The following is a 22,685-nucleotide window of genomic DNA, read 5'->3' as shown; positions in this document are numbered from 1 at the left end:
TCATGCAAATAGCACTGTGGGAAAGCACCTTCGGCTTTGAACCTTGTATACCCCCTGTGTATCTTTATTCTCATCTATCTTCACCAATTTGCTAATCTCATTGTATTTATTTGAATTTTTTTTTTTGTAAAACATATAGCCACTTTTACTCTTTTTACATACTACTTGTCATAATCTGTCCCATTTCCATATGGGGTACTCATTTTTTTGCTTACTAATTTATGTGTTTTAAAACAAATATTAAAAATATTATGTTTCATATATGTTTTTAATATTCCCCCAGTCATCAATTTTTGTTTACATTACTTAGTTCATGGTACTTTATTGCATTATATACATTTTAAAATTTTGTTGTAGCCATATAAGATTATCTTTTTGTGTTTTCAGCCATTGGTTTCATGCTTAGAAAACTCCTTCTCATATCATGATTAATCTCAATCATATATTTTATTCTAGTACCTATGCTCCCTCTATAATTTATCTAGCATTTTGCATGATAATGTATTACAAAATTGTCCTGCTTTCCCAGCGGGAATAAGTGAATAATGCATCCTTTCACTGATTTGAAATACCACCTTTCACATACTACATTGTTATGTGTAGTGTCTTCTGAGATTTTTTATTTATACAAGTTACCACTAATGAGAGTAAGAGCCTTAAAAGTAGAGAAGCATGAAGAGAAATAAAGGAGTCTCCAACACATAAAACTAGATGCAATGGAAAGCAAACATTAGATGATAGTGTGACAGCAATGTTCAATGAGGACACATTTGAAGTTCTGAAATTTGTGATTTGAAAGAGGCCAGTGAACAGCGGATACATCTGAGTTTTCTCTGCTAACATTGGAGATGTTGTGTTTGCCTTGTTCCATTAACTCTCAGTGACTTCCAAAATTGTGAGAAATATCTCCTGTAAGAACCTGATAATATTTGGATTCTCAAAGACCTCTGGAGTAAGGCTGATGAACCAGCATTTTAACACACCACAGGTAATTCTGGTGTTGGCAGGCCATGGAAATTGCTTTGAGAAAATAATCCCTTGGGTTAAAATATACACACACAAGTACAGAGGGGCCTAGAAGAAGGCCCTGAAGCAGTGTACCACAGAAGATCATATAATGAACTTGCTGCAGTGTGCAGGTGTGACAGGCAGAAAGGACCTGAGAGTCCTTTAGAGGTTTTGATAGAGGTTTTGATCATTGGGGTAACCACCTGGTGGTGTGCTGAGATTACATATGCCTGTCTCACAAATAATCTATTCCTAAAAATTACAGTAACAAAGTTTGCAAAGAATAAAGTAAAAAAAAATGGATTCAAAGTTAATCATTTTGCTGGCTTTGTTGAGTATAAGAATATAGATGGAGTTTTATTTAGGGCCCTGCAAACTGGGATTTCATGTAAGTATTAGCAGTAAAAAGAAAAAAAAGTAGTTGAGAAACAAGTAAAGACTTTGCAGACACCAGAATGGAAAATATCAAATCTGTGGAAAGTGTATGAGACATGGAAAAAGATTCATTTTGGGAAAAAACTGGACAACTCAAGTGGCAAAGATCAGATTATTTAAACCCTAGCAGGCTGGCTGATGAATGAATAAGCATTAATAACCATTATGTTATCTCCTCTCTCTGAGAACTGCCTGACTTTGAGACTTTCTGTGCCTGTGACACGAGTACTATTGATACAATTTTTTTGTTGTTAATTATGTTACTCTCTTCATATCAGCTGTTTTCATTATTTAAACAATATTCTCCCAATAAAATGTGGTCAGAATCCTTGCCAAGGGGTGAGCCTGGGCTGCCAAATTGGTAAGGACTCCAGAGGAGAGATATGTAACAAATGTCTTAGAAAGTAACTCTGGTTAGTTATCCGGTTCATAATTACGTGGTAATCCAGGAATGAGTTTTTGAGATCAAATACTCAGTAGTGTCTTCTGAAGGAAATGAATTAGTGTAGGTCCAACAATTAGGTTAATGTTCACATTTAAAGTCTAAAAGTTTAAAATATTACCAACGGACACATGCTTTAGGAACCCTTTTTCTTTGGGACTTAAAACTCAATATCAAACTGTTGATGAACCCTGTGATAAAGTACTTTGTGATTTTTTAAAACTGCGAATTTTGTTTTCCTCACTTAGGGCACCTAACCAGTCAGCAGTTCTTTCAAATGAATATGAAACTAACTAATTGCTCTTTAAGGTAAAAAAATTTCCTCTTGCTGCTGAGGTTATAGCTACCATACTGGACTGTGTGGAGAATGTTCATTGCTTCACGGTCTGAAAAGCAGGCTGCAGAACCACAAAACTATTGAATTGCAGTTCTGGCTCGGAAAGTGAGCCCCTCTATATATTTCAGTTATGCTCTAACTTGTTCTACCTTTATTCTTTCCTGGCGAAGGATGACTCTTGTGTAATTCTTTATTTTTAAAGGGGTCTTGTGAGAATTAATCAGACAGAATGTGTTTTGAAGGTGAAATTTGTGAACTATGAATTAGCTTATAGAAAATTTCAGAATACATTTCAAGTGTACATGACTTATTGGTTACTTGATGAATAGAGCTTACTGTGAGCTCTAGGTTTGGTTTCTGGACTTTGGAAATATCATACCTTCACTAGCATTTGATAACTGTTGGCTTGATTTTAACACTTTGCAGTGGAACCTGAAGAGACCGATCTTGTTCTGGTTCAGGCAGGAATGTCTTCATTGAATTTGCCCTTGGCTTTCAATATACACACTCAATACCTTGTGAACTCAAAGAGAAGGGCATGACATGCTTTCATGTGAAGCCCACTATAGAATAAATTCTAGCTTTTGTGTTTTGTTATGTAGGAAAAAATGATGTTGTTGCATTAAGTTTAAATTTATTGTGTTCAGCAGAGTTGTAAGAACCTCACATTATTATTATTATTTATTTATTTTTTTGTGGAACGCGGGCCTCTCTCTGTTGTGGCCTCTCCCATTGCGGAGCACAGGCTCCGGACGTGCAGGCTCAGCGGCCATGGCTCACGGGCCCAGCCGCTCTGCGGCATGTGGGATCCTCCTGGACCAGGGCACGAACCCGTGTCCCCTGCATCGGCAGGCGGATTCTCAACCACTGTGCCACCAGGGAAGCCCGAACCTCACATTATTGATGAATACTTTAATATATGTTAAAATAGTTTACTGATCGCTTCACCAATAACTTAAAAGATATTTACCAGTAAATTTAACCAACAGGGATATAAGTAACTCTCAAAACAGTTCTCAAAACAACATGTCTATGGTATAGCAGCATCAGGCTTAAGAGAATAATCATGGCAGATACTGATGTCAGTGTTTTTTTTTTTATAACATAGGACATTGTATTCTGAATTTTTATCTTTTCGAAGTTATCAAGTATTAGTTTCTCCCATTGTTTGGAAATTGCATTATTAATGAAATAGAGAAACATTTGACATCATATATGCTTCTTTGAATGTAACTGCAGATTTAAAAGACAACAGTAGACATTTAAAAATTGATATATGCCCACATGAAAAAAAATCTTCAGGTTTATGTAAGTAAATTTTCAATAGATTGATTTGCTTACCCCATAAACAAGTTCCCCTACCATCCCATTCCAGATCTTTGTGTCTGCATCCCTTGCTCCATATTTTCCATCAGGGACAATGGCAATTTTATACTTGATACCAATGTGTTTTGCAATTTCAGATGCCAAATCTACACAGTATCCTTCATACTTGTCATTTCCTTCAAACATTTCATGATTTTTCTTGTACATAACATATGGGGATTCCTATAATGAGAGAAGTAGAACTGTAAGGGAGAAATTATAAAACATTCAAAAATTTTATGCAACTTTTCAGTTTCAGAATTTAACAAAATATTATATTTATTATTAGTACACACACTGATTTTGTGTGACAAGAACTTGATAGTAAAACAGATGAATGTATAAATGTGCTTAGAAGTATATTAAATTGCTTTACATTGGATACTAAAAATTAAATCTTTAAAATAATTTTCTCTTGAGTGATTATTACATACCTAGCACTGTGACTGTGATAGGAAAAATATACATTAATAATAGACTAGAGAAGCATAAATTATCATCTATGGCAATGAAATTACTATTTCCAAAGTATCTCATGACCTGAAGACTATTTAGGAGTCAGCTTTGTGTAATAAAAGACTCATTCAAAGTAACAGTTCTCCGTATTCTGCATCTTATTTAGTCACATTCAACTGAGACTTTCTTTAGGAAAAGAGTTGTATCATTTTTCTTTGCTCTTTAGTATTTAGCAATATGCCTTTCTCAGAGCAGGCATTATTAGCAAGTTCAAAGAAGAAATGAATTAGTAGTTTTAAAAATTTTATACACTAATTTACATTAAATTGGCTTTCCTAAAATTGTTCTATATTTTGGCTTTAATTAGGGCTGTGTTCCATGAGTTTTTATTCTATTATAAAATATATTTCCAATGGAAGCTAATAATTTTTCCCCAATTGTGACACACTTCACACACTTCAAGTAATATTCCCATTTAGTTTCTGAAACAAGTAAGACAAAATAGCATGAAGAATTATTGTGAAAATACTTATAAAATGAAAAAGATTACTGTTAACTAATAATAACTGAACAGTTTTCAGTACACACACACACACACACACACACACACACACACACACCCCTCTAAACCAACAATTTAAAGTCTGTGAAACTAAAGAGACATGTTAGCAAAAAATACTTGATTTTATAAATAAAACCTAATGCCACCAACTCAAAGATAGGCCTGGCGAGCACACAGTACATACAGAACTCCTGCTCACACTTCAGATTTTTTAATCATTTGCAGACAAGGAGTGACCACTTTTGACCACAGTGTCATTGAAGTAATGATTTATATTTTATAAAATTGTACTGTGACATTTAGTAATTTTAATACGAATCTTTTCTCTTTGCCCAGAAATCTGTAGTTGGGAAAGTTGAACTTGCTCTTAAAACTCTGGATTAGAAGGTAATTTACTTTGTATTACATGGCAGTCTACACTAATTCTGATTTTGTTTTTAAGTACTTTGTAAATGTAGAAACTATTTCTAAAAACTTAATAAAACTGTACATTACATGATATATGATTCTCTCATAGAGATGTCTAAATAACTCTATTGTGGGAAATTGTATAGCATTGCTCCGTGTATTGTTTTCTTAAATCCTGCCTTAGGTAGACATGGCCAAGTGACCCAGAAGTCTCTCACTTCTTCCTTGAATTTGATGAATATTCTAACACTGGATTTGGGTAAAGAAAGTTTCTCCACCAACAAAATAAAGGCCACTAATTGTCTCTTTAGATAGATGAAAATTATTTGTTAACTTACAGAAAACATTCTCCAAATATGGAGCATTTTGCAAATTATGAATGTGGTTATGAAAATCGGTGAGTTGTTACAATTCATTGTTAATTTCTAAGCTATGCTATGGAATATTAGTAGTTAAAATGAACTAATCCTTTCATTTTTTCTTGAAATAGCTAATTAAAATATGGAAGAATATGTATAAAAAATCAAGAATCACACATTTGCAAAATGCTTAACATTCTAATTGAAATGGCTGCTAGCATAACAAATTTGAGAGGTTTTCAAAAGGAATATTGCTAAGGTTCACATTTGGTACTAAGGTTGATAAATTCTAAAGTGTCTGAAATATTTGAACACATGAATTTTAGCCCTCAAATATGTATACTACCATATTAGCTTGTGTACAGAAGTTTCTCTAGCTAGTATTATCATCTAATCTGCAAAATCCCCTCTACATTATGTAGTGAACAATTTGCTTCATTCAAAGTTGCATTTTTAGTATTTACTTAAACCTTTGTTAAACACCCACTGTGTGCCAGGCAGCTTGCTGGGAACTAGGGGTACACAAATAAATAAAATATCCCCTTTGTCCTCTTGTGATTAAGGTTAAATTCTTTGTAATAAAGGTAAAGGAGTGAGAGTGGTGGGGGACAATAATAAAATATAGTAGTAAAAAATAATATTAGCCCTCACTTATTTAGTGCTTACTCTGTATCAGTTACAGAGTTCTAAGTTCTTAATTGTTCTTTAATTGTGCTCTTTTATTTACTTTTCACACTGCCATTTTGAGGTAGGCATTTCCCATTTTGCAGATGGAAAATTTAAGCTTAGACAGGTTCAACAAATTGCTCAATTTCACAGAACTAGCAGGAGTGAGAGTTGAACCTATGTTTTGAAATATCTGGACATTTTTGAAGCTATTGTTGCATCTGTCAAAATATATGCAACCATTTGAGATTTCATATGATTTAACAAGCAAGGTGACAAGATTAGATAAATGAATTTCTATATTTTTAGTGAATGAAATTCTCTATATGAAATCTTGAGTAAACAATGTAGATAAAACATTTCCATATTTCCTCATCATGTCTGATACTCAATAAATATAAAGCATTCAATAAATATAAAGATCTCCTTGTCTATCAGTGCTTCCTAAATAAGAATATCATGGAAAAGTAATTGTATTAAATCTTCTTATTCAGACCTTCAAAAGGAAAGTAAATATTGACAAGTTCCAGGTCACCTCTTCTGAAACAGGTATATGTATATATAAATACAAATTTATTTAGTGTTTTTGTCTTTTTCAGTTTCCTTTTTGGATAGCAGGGGCCCATCAGGTCTTTGTTTTCCTGACAAATGAACCAACAAATGCTAAATAAACCTTCAGCTTACTGAAGATGTTGATTAGAAATTTAGCCAGGCTTTTTGCACAAACAAGGGCATGCATAATTGTTGATATTCAGATATTGGTGCATGGAAGTTAAGAGAAATAAGATGATCACACTCAGAAAGATGGAAGAACAAAGGGAGAGAATTGCTAGGCATTTCTTGCACAAAACCTCTCATAGTTGCTCAGCTCTTCCCAATTTCTTTGAGTGTGTCTCATTTTCCTTTTCTTTCACATCAAATCCAAATTAGTAGCAGATCCTCAACACTTTCCCAACCTCTTCATTTGACCCATCCTGAATCTGATAATTTACCCACAAGTAGCCCTTCAAACACTGCATACTTTAGGAGATTCAATACAAAGTTTGGGGGCTACTACAGGTGAAGAAAATACCAAGCTGCTCAATATAATAAAAAATGAGTTATAGCCAATCATTAAGGGGTATTTGTGGGCCGTTTTTGTTATGCAACCTTATGGAGCCCCAGGTGTTCAACTGTGAATACAAATGGAATATAACCTACCATCTTTGTTATCAACTACTTTGTTCTGTGGGACAATAATTCCTTAGAAGTTATTTGAAATGCATTATTTCTTAGTGACTATGAGTTTATTATCACAATTTCCATAATGCATAGTGTTCTACATCTGCTCTGCAATTTCAGGAAAGAAATCAATCTCCATTTAAAGCTACTACATTAGGGTTTGCTTATGAAAATGTTTGTGTAAATGAATTAAGATGATTTTCAATCAATAAAGTATCATTTTCCTATTGAGGAAATTCTTGTTTGTATTTAGCAAAAGTAAAACTGTTGAAGTATATATATTTATTAGAAAAGCTTTAAGATTTTCTAAACATCACAAATATAATCATTAAAATTGCTACTTGAAAACAGTTAAAATAATAAAATCAGTAGCATCAACAAAAGTTATTTGCTGTGTGGATATTTGTTTTTCTCCAAATATCTTAATGTAGATAATTTATCCCATGTGTAAAATTCTTAAAAGTGAATATTAAAATGTTATTATTCAATACATAAAAAATGAGTAAATTTAATGGTGGCACAGTTTTAAACTTATTAAAAATAACTTATTTAAAAACATTGAGTTATAAGCTCTTTGGAAGCAGGTGTATGTATGGGAAAGATTAATATCTGGTACAGGAAGAAAATAAAAATATCTGTATTTTCTGCATCAGCATATACATATATGTGTATATAAATATGCATATGTATATTGTATACACACATGCATCTATGTATAGTGCATTTACAAAATTCTACATAGAGAAGATAAAATATCAAACAACTCATAAAAAGTATAAAAAATATTCCTGGAAGGACTAAGTGGTATAAGTAAAATTGCTTTAAGGTTTACAATGTAATTCTGAGTCTATGGTGAATAAATTTGGATTTTATGGAAAAATTTCCAAAAGGATTGTTATGTTCCTATGATGGCAAGAAATACATACTTAGTCTAGTAATGCATCATCAGCCTCTTTTACCTTCAGTGGTAAAGATTTGGGGAAAAATGGGCTTGGCTGAAATATAACTGCATCATCTCTCTTTTCCCAGAGAGTTCAGCCAAAGAAAGTAGTGAGATTACAGAAGAAATCACCACTACGACGTCTACTGCAAACTGCTTTTTCCTCAATTGCTGCACTTAACCAAACCACATGGCACAGATTTGGCTTCCTTAGGTTGTTTATTTTGAATGTAAAATGTTAAATCAGTATGGTTACAATCTCATAAATTTTGCACATTTTATAACATTTTTAGTCACTAAGACTTAAAGAGAAAAAATGATGAGCATCTGAATATAAAACTTTAGACCCTTCAACTTTGTAATCATGATTCTCATGTGATGATATTGTCAATTTTACTTTTATTTAGATTTAGTTAAGTTATATTCAGTATGACTGTATTCAGGAAGAATACATTAGTCATTAAAATGAAGATCACATGTAGATATAAAACAAATAGATTTCAGAAATTCAAAAAGCTAAAGACACTTTTTATTTAAGAATGATATCTACTATACTTATTTATCATGTTTCTTATCTGCTTTCTCTCACTAGAATGAAAGTTCAATTGAGAGTGCAGGATTTTTGTCTGTTTTGTTGGCTAACATATCCCTGGGCTTATAACTGTGCCCAGCAAATAGCAGACGCTTAATAAATATTTATGAATGAATAAATGAATTTCTCAATCAACTTTATTTAACAATATCATATACTATTACAATGTATCAACATGTAAATAACAATATACACAAAGGAAAACCAAATGGGAGAACAGCAAGGCCATATCAATTTCGATCAAAATGAGTGAGTTCCAGTGCCACAACACTCTCAGCCTTCTTTTGTGTCTAGATATCTGTCTTGCACATAGTTTAATGTCTAACCAATTCCATTGCTGTTGGAAGATTTCAACTGAATTTGAGGGGTTATTATACACTGGTGCCAATATCTCATTCATTTATAAGGAAGAATATTTGTTTCAAAATGAATGAGATGATGGAGATGTCATAGGTCCTGGAATACCATTTTCAACAAAAGCAAATACAAGGAAGGATTCTAGAATTTTTTTGAATTATTGAAGTTGCAAAGGTCAGAGGCATTATTTATATGGAGACTACATTTTTATACAAAAGACAGATATTAGTATTGTACTATTTTGATTGCAAAAATATTGGTGATATCACTGTCAAAGAACAGATAACTTTACAGAATAGTTGTTATGTATATAGGAAACAATTGGATTCTTCTGTAATTTGTACTTATTTTTTGACAGCATGCTTCCTGAAACATAGCCATGCTTGCAAAACTAATTCAATATTTTGGTTTTAAGAATTATATCTCCGGCTCCTTTAATAACAGGAAAAAAGGAGATTCTCTACATTATATCTATAATGCACATTAAAACACTTTATTTCACATATAACAGGCAAAATTTCAAAAAATCTTTAAAGAAAACAACTACGTGTATTCAGAAAAGAAGGACGCAAATTCACAGATATTTACTTTTAGAAAATCTACACTTGGAATTAGAAGCATTATAATTCCATCATTTACATACAATGACCTCATTTCCAGATATGGGAATGGATACATCAGAATTAAGCGACTCTTTTTCAACATTTATTTTCTTGAAAAAGATGAAGATTAATTCTTCTTTTGTTCTAGTATCTCAGGAAAGTCACAGAACTTAAAAACTTTTTTTTCTGGTAGTCCAGAGTTGGTCATCCAAGAAGAATCCCACATGAAAAATTAGCTTAAATTTACTACACAGGAGAACAAGACTTGAGCTTTAGTTAGGAATGGTCGAACAGCGTGGAGCTCATTTCTTTCTTGATCAATTCCTTAAAATAGGATTCTTCATCAGAGGCTGAAAAGAGGAGGACTGAACTGAAGTATGACTTTCCATTACTGTCTTTTTTAGGAATGTATATATATATATGTATATTATATATATACATACATATATATATATATATATATATATATATATATATTTAAGTCCCATGCAAATATTACACAATTAAGTTAGAAGATACATATTTTGCATTCTTACACAAAAACTGCTGTTGGTTGGTTTGCATCCTAAAATTATAACTTCCAACTAAGTCTTGACAGATTAACATTAAGTTTCTAGCTGGTGATGCAATACTGATAAAATTAACTGCAACATGATGAAAGCTTTTATCTGGCATTTTCATGCTTTCACCTTCATGTCAAAATTTTGGAAATAACTTGACTTACTAAAAGCATAAAATTAAAATTACACAAGCTAAAAACTAAATTACATAAAATACTTCCACTTTATTTAGAGTAAGAGCTTCAAGAGTATTTAAAAATATGTTCTGCCTAACGAGACAGTGAGCTGAGGATATATAATTTTAAATTAGATAGAAAAGGTTACCGATTGTTGATCTCCTTTGACTAGCATTGACTCTACAAAGCATGTTTGAATTTAGAAGAGAAAAATATGAGGCATCATATTATTTAAAAGATAAGTTCACGAGAATCTCTTTGAAAAAGCAGCCTTAAAATTTAGAGTATTTTTCATTTTATGATGTGACTGAATGAATATCATTTTTCTTAATTCCTAGGGGAATTCCAATACATTTTATTGTGTATTTATCACAGGTCAATGAGAAAAATAATCGGTATAAAAACCCCTTTATACATTAAAAATAAATATAATAAAATAAAATTATTTCTAAAGCATAGTTGTGTAAAACATACTCATTAAAATCTTTACATTCATACCTCCACTATTATAAACAGACAATGCAAATCATTATTAAATGAATAAAGTACCTGAAAATTATAATTTTAAAAACTATTAACGATTATTACATTGGTGTTTTTAAAAACATAATAACAACAATGATATGATGTTTACTACTGGATATTTTTATGTGATTAGTTGTTGATCTTTTTCATGTTTATTCTTTTGTCCTTTGAAATCTTAGCATTTCATACATTTCCAACTAGAGAGCTTCAATTTTTAACATCTGAGCATTTTTCCAAGAACAACAATGCAACAAAAGATAATACAAATAAAAGTACTAAATGTACTCAAAGTTCAAGACAAACTTATTCAAAACCTCAATAGACTTTTGATGCCACCATCACTAAGATGCAGCTTTCATCCTCCCTTTTCACTGTAGCTGGGGAATTAAAATTGCCTGTGAACAATATGGAACATCATAAAACACAGACCAAAACTTACCATAATAGTGGTTACAACGACTGTTCTGTTCTCAATAGCTGCTGTGTCATTGCCAAGAGTGGGCATATCTTGAATTAAGACTAATTTATCCATATCATTCCAGTACCCAACCTGCCAAATACAGAAAATTCTTGAAAACACATTTTAGAAGAGCTTTCTTTAGTTCTTATCAGAGCAATGAGAGGTATTAATAAGTAAGCAAACAAAACAAATTTATAAAGCACACAGTAATGTGTTTGGAAGTTTTCTTAATTGATAATGAGCCAGTTTTCCTGATGCTAATGATACTGCCTAGTTATACATTTGGCAACTTTGCAATTTACAATCATGGAGTAGCCAAGACATTGGGAATGGATGGGTTCAAAAAAGAAGGTGGATACAGATGGAATACCACTTGTGTTGATCCTCTTGTAGTGAGATTGATTGGCACCTTCTGTAATTAATTTACATGATTTTATCAATAATGTTACAGGTTTTATGGTAAAGGGAATAGTCAGATTTACATAGGGTACACATACAAGATGTTTTCAAGAAAAAATACTTTTTTTTTTTTTTTTTTTTTTTTTTTTGCGGTACGCGGGCCTCTCACTGTTGTGGCCTCTCCTGTTGTGGAGCACAGGCTCTGGACACGCAGGCTCAGCAGCCATGGCTCACGGGCCCAGCCGCTCCACGGCATGTGGGATCTTCCCAGACCGTGTCCCCTGCATCGGCAAGCGGACTCTCAACCACTGCGTCACCAGGGAAGCCCAGACTTGTGTATTTTTAAAGCAATATGGAAATAGTTTTTGGTTTCACATAACCTAGCCACTAGTCTCACCATTTTTAAATGCTAAATACATCAGATGTTAATATTAATTATTATTTAATATTTTCACTTTTGAAATTTTTTAAATTTTCACTTTAAATCCTTATATTACTTCTCATTTAGATGTGGAACAAACTCCTTTCCATAAAATATACGAAGTAATTAGTTAAACACTTAACACAAAGTAACTAAATGGGGTCCTAAAGGAAATTTAGGGTTGTTTTTATCATGCAGACCACTAAGTAATAATAATGGCTACCACTTCTTGCCTGCTTGCTCTCTGGCAGACACTGTAATGAATGCTGTTTAAAAAATATATGCATCTTAAAGTTTATACACACAGCAAATGTAAAGGTAGGTGCAATTACAAGTCCATATACTTTGCTATTATGCTACATAAACTCCCAAAATGGGTGTTCGTTTAATGCTTGCCAAACTTCTTTCTTGAATTTCTGGATGCAGTTGATAAAACTCATATTTCCAATAAGATGTATGTAATTGCTCACTGGTCTGTAATCACTATTTGTCCCAATATGTTTTGAAAGTCTCTCTTGCTTCCTCCAAGTTCTTAACTCTCATGTTAGTATTTGTGAACATTTTAAAATAAAGTAAGCATTAGCATATCAGAAAGAGACACTATATTATTCACAAATATTCAATAACAGAATAGACAAAAAAAAAGAATTTTCATTAATATGGTTTGCTATATTGCTTAGTTTGAGCCAAAATTATGAGTATAAATCAATTCAACAATTATTTTCAATTGCCCATATGAATTTATATATAGCTAACATTTATTTAATGAGTCAGTGAAAAATTTAATTAAAACAAAACAAGTATGACTTTGAGACCTATCCTCTCCTCAATTCCTACATGTACTTAAAAAATAACTTAAAAAACATAGTTGCTTCCTGTTAGTTTTCCTTGCCACTTGACAGTTATACAACATAAAAATAGGTTTCACAGTTTAGTACTCCGTTAAGATGCAGCCACCTTCCAGATCTCAGCAGCCCATTTTCTGGGAAAAGCAATTTTTCTTTATTAATGGGTTCCCACAACAGAAAAACTACAGATCTGGGACACATTCTAGAGAGTCTTTAGATGTTGACAAGACCTTGACATTTTTGCAGTTAAGAACAACCTGTGGGTTCATGACTATCTCTCCCCACCCAAAGATAAATGATTTAGAAGTACTGGCAAATTAAAATCATAGGCAAAATTGTACCCAAATGTATCTATTTGCCTTATATCTGCTTGAAATTCTGGTGAAAAAGAAAACCATGGTTTGTGATATGGAGCCATGGTTTGTGCATAGATCTCATGTAGGCCATGGACTTTTTGGGAAGTAGGACAGTATGGGGTGAACAGTGATATAAGGGTCACTTCTTGTTTTTTTTTTTTTTTTTTTTTTTTTTGCCGTACGCGGGCCTCTCACTGTTGTGGCCTCTCCCGTTGCGGAGCACAGGCTCCGGATGCGCAGGCTCAGCGACCATGGCTCACGGGCCCAGCCACTCCGCGGCATGTGGGATCTTCCCAGACCGGGACACAAACCCGTGTCCCCTACATCGGCAGGCGGGCTCTCAACCACTGCGCCACTAGGGAAGCCCCTAAGGGTCACTTCTTAAAGAAAGGAATATTAAAGTTTGTACCTAGAACTTCACATGAGATAAAGTTTTTCTCTCCAATTTTTCACATTTTACAATTTACTAGGGACACTTCCCATACCTGATCTCATTTAATTAGACAGGGAAAGAGGCACTTTTTCCCTAGAGACAGAAATTCGGTGAAAAATAGTTTTGTAATGTTAAAGCAAAAATATGGAGGCATTTAAATTGCTAAACTGGCAGGAAATGTCAGAGAAGTATTTGTCTTCTTTGGATTCCTAAAGGTGAATTGTGCATAAATATAACCATAATATAATATATCTCGATATTTATGGTGGACTTTGCCTGCAATGTAAGGATTGTGTAGAGATTGAGGGGCTATGAGAAGCCTCTGTTCTACTCAAAGTTGGTTCCTGGGAGAACTGATTTGACCAGACCTGTCCTGAAAGATATGGCTTAATTCTCATACTAACCCTCAAGGGAAAAGTTATGGGCCCTGGGACTGATAATTTTTTGTAGCAGTTAAGAGAGTAGCTTTGAAGCTAGATGAGCCTTAGTCTCCACCCCAGCTCCATCTCTTTCTAGTTTAACATCCCTGAGCATGTTACTTAGTTTCTCTGAGCCTTACTTTTCTCTTCTATAAAATGAGAAAAATACATCTTACTTTCAGGTTGCTGTAAGGATTAAATATTAAAATGCACATCAATTTCCCTTTACTGTGTCTGGTGTATAACCTGCTCTCAATAAATACAATTTTTATGATTAAGAATTCCTGAAACCATGTAAGCCTGGTTTTAGAGCATTCTTGAGAGATCACTGGAATGGCAAGAAGATTCCACCATACTTAGGAGCTGAGACTTCAGAAAGAGCTTTGTGGCTTCTGCTTAATGAGACTCTCACTCAGTTTACCTGTTACAGAAGTCAGACAAACTGATGGGTTAACTCTCTGATCTATTTTCAAAGATAGCTCTCTTACTGGCAAGTGTTCAGTTTAAAAGAATGGTTGCTCGTTTTTCAGACGTATTGCCAAGTCTCACCAGCAGAGTGTTTCTCATGCTAGTTCATTTTTAAGTTTAATATTCCTGACAGAGTGCCCAAGAAAAACAAAGGTGGATGAGTCTACACCATTTCACACTTCATATTTCTTTTAAGAGTCTTAGACAAATGTCAACTGAGTGTGAAGATGTACTGTTCATCACTTTTCCAACTTATTCTTTAACTTTCTCCTCTAAAAAGCTTAATTTTTGTTACCATAATGTTTCCATAGGCCATGAAAATATTCAGTGCTGTAAGTAGCCCACTTGATGTTACCGCTAGTTACTACAAGCTTCCTTATTCCATTATTCTTTCTTTTATAAAGAGATCATTTTACTTTTTGTACTTATTGTTTTGTGAAATATGGAATTGTCTTTTGCATTTTAGAAAGGTTCTACTTAAATGGCTAATTTTGCAGAGTCTGGTTTGTGGCAGGCTGGTCACCAGTTAGCCAATATTTTTAAGGGCTTATGGAATATTCTGTCTGCTCCACAGCTAGCAGAGGGACTTTGCTTAAAATGGGCTTCTTTGTTTCTTGTTGCTGGCTGTGTGCTGACAGAGTGGGTAAAATTGGTGTTTACATGGAACTTCCTAAATTTCTTCTTGGGAGCATGTCAGTCCCTTTCTTCGGGTGGTACCCTTAAAAGAACCCATCATACAGCTTGGCTTTCAAGCTGTCATTCCATCTCTTGCCCTTACCTGATCTGGATCAGATAGGCTTCTGCTTACCCTGTATTAGCTGGCAGCCTGCACTAAAGGAGATGTCACTAAAAGGCTGAAAAGCTAGAGATGGTTTGCATGGCAGCTCCAAATCTCTCCTCTCACATATGCAGAAGCACATGCTATGACAGACTGGAGCAAAACACAGCTTGGAAAGCCTTTGCCATCTTCCATGTATGACTTTAATTATCCTGCCTCCAGCCTGTCCTCGGGTTCTTGCCTTTACGATTTCAACCTATCCAAACTAACTTCATGACTGACTTTAAATCTCTCCCATGTAGCCTTCTTTGATTTGCTTTTCTACAGCTGGAAGTGATCTCTTCCTCTTTAGACTTTCCACATGCTTTCTCTATAACTGTAGTATGGAACTTACTATATTCTATGCTACTAGAAAATATACTCCTTTAGAGCAGAGTCTACTCAGGCAGGGTACTGGGTAGAAAGGTTCTGGAGTCAGACATATCTGAATTAAAAATCTTTGTTTTCTCACTTGTAGGCCTTAGACAAGTAACCATAGCCTATTGCACTGTAACTTTCTCACTAGAAAAACGGAGATAATAGTACTCCATTACAGGCTTATTGTGAGGATTAAATTACACCAAGTCCAGTGGTTGGGACATAGCGGGCATTTCATAAATTGTAACTATCATTATTTTACTAACAAAGGAAAGTATATTTGGGGAAGTATTTTTGAACAGCCAAGTGTTGAAACAAATAGTTTTTAGATAAGGTAAGTTGAGCATGTCTTTCCTTGAGCATCCTAGCTAATGCTAGAGAAAAGAATGTTAAAAAATTATATGTGTTAAATATAAAATGTTTATAGCCAATCACTGTGGTGGAATTGCATTGGTCCATTATATAAAGTACTTTTTGGACATTGGGAAAACTATGCTTAATCACATCATAAGAAGACTAGCAGAGTTACCTTCTGAAATCCAAAAATCTTTCATCATCAGCCTCCTAAACAACCTCCCTGGCTCCTCAGCTGATGTTCTTAGGTGTTTCTCTCCCTCTTCAACTTAACAATAATCTTAACAATATTATCTTCCATCTCCTCTTTTCTTTGCTCATTTGAATGTTTACTTGCTTATTTCAGGAAATTTTAGCCTGTTCTAAATATGCCCTTTAGAAGTAGTCTTCTCTGTTGTCTCTCTAATAGTTTCATAAATGACTACATGGAAGTGAGTAAGTCTCTTACCTACATTGTGTGCTTTCCTGAAGAGTACATTATGGGTTCTGTGGGATTTTTCTGCTAAGCCTTTAAAAAAATTGCTTCTATTTTGGATAAAGGATGTAAACAGCATGTAAATTAGTTCATTTCAGCTTTGGTACACCACTAAATATCAGTCATAGGACACAAGAATTTATTTCAGCATGAATTATCAAGAAAGTATTATTTGTAAGTGCAGTTGACCCTTAATCAACACAGGTTTGAACTGCTCAGGTCCAATTTTACACGGATTCTTTTCATAGTAAATACTACAGTACTATACAATCTGTGGTTGGTTGAATCCTCAGATGAGGAACTGCAGCTATGGAGGAACCACATATATGGAGGGCTCACCTAAATTTAGACCTGGATTTTTGACTGTGTGGAGGGTCAGAGCCCCTAGCTCCCACTTTGTTCAAGGGTCAACCATATTCACAATTTTTAAAAAATGTAGACTATCCAGCTACCTTTCACCTATAAGGCTTTAAAAATGTCAAATGAAAACTAAGAAAACAGTTGAAGTGTGGCTCACCTTTCTAGGTCCTGTGCTCTTCAGTTCAAACACATCCATTGTGTAATTGACCCTACGTCCATAGTGGTCAAACTGAACATTCCCTGTCAGCCCTTGAATTTGAACCTATGAATGAAAGAGAAAATCCACACATGTAATCACTTGCCATTTTAATTACAGAAATCTTGACTTCATCTGCTAGGCTTATGACTACACATGGGTATGGAACTATAAATTATAAGTAACTCACTAAAAAAACATGGGATATTTGAGCTACTGGGATAGAATCTGAAAGAGGAATATCAAAGTAATATATAAGCAATTCTGTTATGTGTTTGGAAGATGAACATGTTTTATTTATTTATTTTTTATTATGACGTTCCCATTGTAACTAACAGAATACTTCCTCAATATAGAAATATTGTTTATAGGAATGGAAATATGGTTTGTTTCATAGTTACTTTTCTGTTTTATCCGCATATCCACATAACAGATTAAATAGCCCTGATAACCATATCGGATCATATTTCTCCTCACTAATATTAAAATTAAGATATAAGAAATTCAGAAAAATAAACATATTTTTGCAAATATTCAAGTGTACTTTATTCCAAATTTTCTTTTAATTCATTTATACTTAACTTACGTTCTGAACCCATGGCATTTCAGAACATTTAAGATGTAATACTAAAAATACACACATACCACATTAATCACTTGAAAAATAGTGTTAGTATTAACTATAAAAGACTAAAATAAACAAACACTTAATCCAAGGATACAGGCAATTTAAAGATCTACTGAGAAGAGACCTTCAAGATGGTGGAGGCGTAAGACGTGGAGATCAACTTTCTCCCCACAAATACATTAGAAATACATCTACATGTGGAATAACTCCTACAGAACACCTACTGAATGCTGGCAGAAGACCTCAGACTTCCCAAAGGCAAGAAACTCCCTCATGTAACTGGGTAGGACAAAAGAAAAAAGAAAAAACAGAGACAAAAGAATAGGGACAGGACCTGCACCTCTGGGAGGGAGCCGTGAAGGAGGAAAAGTTTCCACACACTAGGAAGCCCCTTCACTGTCGGAGATGGGGGGTGGCGGAGTGGAAGCTTCAGAGCCACGGAGGAGAGTGCAGCAATAAGGGTGCAGAGGGCAAAGCAGAGAGATTCCCACACAGAGGATCAGTGACGATCAGTACTCACCAGTCTGAGAGGTTTGTCTGCTCACCTACCAGGGTGGGTGGGGTCTGGGAGCTGAGGATCTGGCTTCGGAGGCCAGATCCCAGGGAGAGAACTGGGGTTGGTTGTGTGAACACAGCCTGAAGGGGGCTAGTGCACCACAGCTAGCGGGGAGGGAGTCTGGGAAAATGTCTGGAACTGCCTAAGAGGCAAGAGAACATTGCTTTGGGGTGCACAAGGAGAGGGGATTCAGAGCACCACCTAAACAAGCTCCAGAGACGGGCGTGAGCCACAGCTATCAGAGCAGACACCAGAGACGGGCATGAAATGCTAAGGCTGCTGCAGCAGCCACCAAGAAGCCTGTGTGCAAGCACAGGTCACTATCCACACTTCCCCTCCCGGAGCCTGTTCATCTCACCACTGCCGGGGTCCCGTGATCCAGGGACAACTTCCCCAGGAGAACACATGGCATGCCTCAGGCTGTTGCAACGTCATGCCGGCCTCTGCCACCGCAGGCTGGCCCCGCATTCCGTACCCCTCCCTCTGCCCGGCCTGAGTGAGCCAGAGCCCCCAATCAGCTGCTTCTTTAACCCCATCCTGTCTGAGCAAAGAACAGACACTCTCTGGTGACCTACACGCAGAGGCAGGGCTAAATCCAAAGCTGAACCCCAGGAGATGTGCAAACAAAGAAGAGAAAAGGAAATTTCACCCAACAGCCTCAGGAGCAGCGGATTATATCTCTATAATCAACCTGATGTACCCTGCATCTCTGGAATACCTGAATAGACAATGAATGTTCCCAAAATTGAGGTGGTGGACTTTGGGAGCAACTGTAGACTTGGGGTTTACTTTCTGCATCTAATTTGTTTCTGATCTTATGTTTATTTTAGTTTAGTATTTAGAGTTTATTATCATTGGTAGATTTGTTTATTGATTTGGTTGCTCTCTTCCTCTTAAAAATATATATATATATATTTCCTTTTTCTCTTTTTGTGAGTGTGTATGAGTATGGTTCTGTGTGTGATTTTGTCTGTAGAGCTTTGCTTTTACCATTTGTCTTAGGGTTCTGTCTGTCCCCTTTTTTTTTCTGTACAGTTTTTAGCATTTGTTATAATTAGTGGATTTGTTTTTTGGTTTGATTGCTCTCTTCTTTCTTTTTTTATTATTACTTTTAAATTTTTAATAATTTTTTAAAATTTTATTTTAATAACATTATTTTATATTTTTCCTCTTTCTTTCTTTTTTTCTCCCCTTTCTTCTGAGCCATATAGCTGACAGGATCTTTGTGCTCCGGTTGGGTGTCAGACCTGTGCCTCTGAGATGGGAGAGCCAAATTCAGGACATTGGTCCACCAGAGACCTCCCAGCTTCACGTAATATCAAACAGCAAAAGTTCTCCCAGAGATCTCCATCTCAATGCTAACACACAGCTCCACTCAACGACCAGCAAGCTACAGTGTTGGACACCCTAAGTCAAACAAGTAGCAAAACAGGAACACCACACCACTTATTATCAGAGAGGCTGCCTAAAATCATAATAAGGTCACAGACACCCTACAACAAACAACCGGAAGCAGACTTCCCCACCTGAAAGACAAGATCCAGCCTCATCTACCAGAACACAGGAAGCAGTCCACTCCACCAGGAAACCTACACAATCCACCGAACAAACCTTACCCACTGGGAGAGAAAACCAAAAACTATGGGAACTATGAACCTACAGCCTGTGAAAAGGAGAACCCATCAGAGTAAGTTAAGCAAAACGAGAAGGCAGAGGAATACACAGCAGAGGAAGGAGCAAGGTAAAAACTCACCAGAATAAACAAATGAAGATGAAATAGGCAGTCTACCTGAAAAAGAATTCAGAGTAATGATAGAAAAGATGATCCAATATCTTGGAAATAGAATGGAGAAAATACAAAAAATGTTTAACAAGGACCTAGAAGAACTAAAGAGCAAATGAACAATGATGAACAAAACAATAAATGAAATTAAAAATTCTCTAGAAGGAACCAATAGCAGAATAACTGAAGCTGAAGAATGGATAAGTGACCTGGAAGATAAAATAGTGGAAATAACTATTGCAGAGCAGAATAAAGAAAAAAGAATGAAAAGAATTGAGGACAACAATTGTCTCAGAGACCTTTGGGACAACATTAAATGCACCAACATTCGAATTATAGGGGTCCCAGAAGAAGAATAGAAAAAGAAAGGGACTGAGAAAATATTTGAAAAGAGTATAGTTGAAAACTTCCCTAATATGGGAAAGGAAATAGTTAATCAAGTCCAGGAAACAAAGGGAGTCCCATACAGGATAAATCCAAGGAGAAAAAGCCAAGACACATATTAATCAAACTACAAAAAATTAAATACAAAGAAAAAATATTACAAGCAGCAAGTGAAAAATGACAAATAATGTACAAGGGAATCCCCATAAAGGTAACAGCTGATCTTTCAGCAGAAACTCTTCAAACCAGAGGGAGTGGAAAGACATATTTAAAGTCATGAAAGGGAAAAACGTACAAGCAAGATCACTCTATCCAGCAAGGATCTAATTCAGGTTTGATGGAGAAATTAAAACCTTTACAGACAAGCAAAAGATAAGTTAATTTAGCATGACCAAACCAGCTCTACAACAAATGCTAAAGGAATTTCTTTAGGCAGGAAACACAAAAGAAGGAAAAGACCTACAATAACAAACCAAAAACAATTGAGAAAATGGTAATAGGAACATATATATCGATAATTACCTTAAATGTAAATGGATTAAAAGCTCCAACCAAAAGACATAGGCTGGCTGAATGGATACAAAAACAAGACCCATATATATGCTGTCTACAGAGACCCACTTCAGACCTAGGGACACATACAGACTGAAAGTGAGGGGATGGAAAAAGATATTCCATGCAAATGGAAATCAAAAGAAAGCTGGAGTAGCAATACTCATATCAGATAAAATAGACTTTAAAATAAAGAATGTTACAAGAGACAAGGAAGGACACTACAAAATGAGCAAGGGATTGATCCAAGAAGATTTAACAATTATAAATATCTATGCACCCACCATAGGAGTACCTCAATACATAAGGCAAATGCTAACAGCTATAAAAGAGAAATTCGACAGTAACACAATAATAGTAGGAAATTTTATCACCTCACCTACACCAATGGACAGATCACCCACACAGAAAATTAATAAGGAAATACATACTTTAAATGACAAAATAGACCAGTTAGATTTAATTGATATATATATAGGTCATTCTATCTGAAAACAGTAGATTACATTTTCTCCTCAAGTGCACATGGAACACTCTCCAGGATAGATCATACCTTAAGTCACAAATCAAGCCTTGGTAAATTTAAGAAAATTGAAATCATACCAAGCATCTTTCCTGATACAACACTATGAGACTAGATATTAATTACAGGAAAAAAATCTGTAAAAAATAAAAGTACATGGAGGTTAAACAATGTGCTACTATATAACCAAGTGATAACTGAAGAAAACAAAGAGGGAATCAAAAAATACCTAGAAACAAATGACAGTGAAAGCACGATGACCCAAAATCTATGGGATGCAGCAAAAGCAGTTCTAAGAGGGAAGTTTACACCAATATAATCCTACCTCAAGAAACAAGAAACATCTTAAATAAACAACTTAAACTTACACCTAAAGCAATCAGAGAAAAAAGAACAAAACAAACTGCAAAGTTAGCAGAAGGAAAGGAATCATAAAGAACAGATCAGAAATAAATGAAAAATAAATGAAGGAAATGATAGCAAAGATCAGTAAAACTAAAAGCTGGTTCTTTGAGAACATAAACAAAATTGATAAACCATTAGCCAGACTCATCAAGAAAAAAGGGAGAAGACTCAAATCCATAGAATTAGAAATGAAAAAGGAGAAGTAACAACTGACACTGCAGGAAAACAAAGGATCATGAGATATTACTACAAGCAACTATATGCCAAAAAAATGGACAACTTGGAAGAAATGAACAAATCTTAGAAAAGCACAACCTTCCGAGATTGAACTGGGAAGAAATAGAAAATATAAACAGACCTATCACAAGCACTGAAATTAAGACTGTGATTAAAACTCTTCCAACAAACAAAAGCCCAGGACCAGATGGCTTCACAGGTAAATTCTATCAAACATTTAGA

The 22,685-nt window shown here is 34.8% G+C and overlaps 1 protein-coding gene across 3 annotated transcripts in view; it reads right to left on the bottom strand.

The window, feature by feature from the left end:
* The window catches only part of GRIA4 (glutamate ionotropic receptor AMPA type subunit 4), a gene marked incomplete at its 3' end in the record, with an annotated part of 526,629 nt that overhangs the window by 57,882 nt on the left and 446,062 nt on the right, over positions 1-22,685 (bottom strand). For 2 of the 3 annotated variants that reach the window (XM_082627369.1, XM_082627368.1), the window contains exons 8-10: positions 17,357-17,461; positions 11,451-11,561; positions 3,564-3,770 (exon numbers count right to left, since the gene is read on the bottom strand). In XM_082627369.1, coding sequence (XP_082483495.1) covers positions 3,564-3,770; positions 11,451-11,561; positions 17,357-17,461 — 423 coding nt within the window. Of the gene's footprint in view, positions 1-3,563; positions 3,771-10,067; positions 10,101-11,450; positions 11,562-17,356; positions 17,462-22,685 lie in introns of those variants that run through there. The other variant, XM_082627370.1, reaches the window with a different exon arrangement.

This window comes from Mesoplodon mirus, assembly GCF_964341445.2.
Source record: "Mesoplodon mirus genome assembly, chromosome: 7".
NCBI classification, from domain to species: Eukaryota; Metazoa; Chordata; class Mammalia; order Artiodactyla; family Ziphiidae; genus Mesoplodon; species Mesoplodon mirus.
This window is presented reverse-complemented; position numbering and strand designations above follow the sequence as displayed.